This window comes from Dromiciops gliroides, chromosome 1 (genome assembly GCF_019393635.1).
Source record: "Dromiciops gliroides isolate mDroGli1 chromosome 1, mDroGli1.pri, whole genome shotgun sequence".
Classification (NCBI taxonomy): Eukaryota; Metazoa; Chordata; class Mammalia; order Microbiotheria; family Microbiotheriidae; genus Dromiciops; species Dromiciops gliroides.
This window is the reverse complement of record NC_057861.1, coordinates 481,596,257-481,597,447: the sequence shown is the minus strand read 5'-3', so window position 1 is coordinate 481,597,447 and position 1,191 is coordinate 481,596,257. Positions and strand designations below refer to the sequence as shown.

General features: G+C 42.2%; 1 protein-coding gene across 1 annotated transcript; it reads left to right on the top strand.

Annotated features, from left to right (window-relative positions):
- Window positions 1-214: 214 nt before the first annotated feature.
- On the top strand, window positions 215-724 carry LOC122740605 (40S ribosomal protein S13-like). The gene has a single exon (XM_043983070.1). The coding sequence runs from the start codon at window positions 215-217 to the stop codon at window positions 668-670; it is 456 nt and encodes a 151-aa protein (XP_043839005.1). The 3' UTR covers window positions 671-724.
- Window positions 725-1,191: the final 467 nt, after the last annotated feature.

The window sequence follows — 1,191 nt, the reverse complement described above, 5'->3', positions numbered from 1 at the left end:
TTGCTACATGATAGATACTTAATAAATGTCACCTCAACAATTTAAAAAAATAATTTTTCTCCTGCTCATCATCTACAGAAGATGCTGCTATACAAACTGCAATTATATTCATATTGGTCTTTCTGCTATGATCATCTTGAGGACTTCGAGAGAAGGTGACCAAATAACCCTGGAAATTGTGCTTCTTCTCTTTCGCCTCCTGATCGTCGCCATCATGGGTCACATGCATGCTCCCTGGAAGGGCCTGTCCCAATCAGCTTTGCCAGACCGCTGCAGCATGCCTACGTGGCTGAAGCTCACCTCAGACGATGTGAAGGAACAGATCTACAAGCTGGCCAAGAAGGGCCTGACACCCTCCCAGATCGGTGTGATCCTGAGGGATTCTCATGGTGTGGCACAAGTGGGCTTTGTAACTGGCAACAAAATTTTGAGAATTCTCAAGTCCAAGGGACTTGCCCCTGATATTCCTGAAAATCTTTATCACTTGATCAAGAAAGCTGTTGCTGTTCGCAAGCATCTTGAGAGAAACAGAAAGGATAAGGATTCTAAATTCCATCTGATTCTCAACGAGAGCCGAATTCACAGGCTGGCTCATTACTACAAAACCAAGACAGTGCTCCCACCCAATTGGAAATATGAATCATCCACAGCCTCTGCTCTAGTTGCATAAATTTTGGTTTATGTACTAAAATAATAAAATCACATCTAGATAAAAAAAAAGAAATTGTGCTTCCTGTTGGTTGTCGGCAAATTATGAAACCAACTGTGTCAACTCCTTTATCTGCCTTCCAAAGAAAACTTCTGATCTTGCTTTTCATTTGGTCACAACTCTCTCTTATTTTGATATGGTTCAAATTCCCTATTGATATATGGACCTATTAACTACTGAGAAAATATTTCCCATTTAGATGCCATGTCATCGGGACACGGGGCAGCTAAGTGGCACAGTGGATAAAGCACTGGCCCTGGATTCAGGAGGATGTGAGTTCAAATTTGGCCTCAAACACTTGACACTTCCTAGCTGTGTGACCCTGGGCAAGTCACTTAACCCCCATTGCCCCACAAAAATAAATAAATAGATTTATTGGGACACACAAACAGGATTCACATATAGCCATGGAACATGCACAAAGTGACACATTCCAGAAATCCAGAAGGCACACCCATCAGGAAATTATGTGGTCAGGGCAT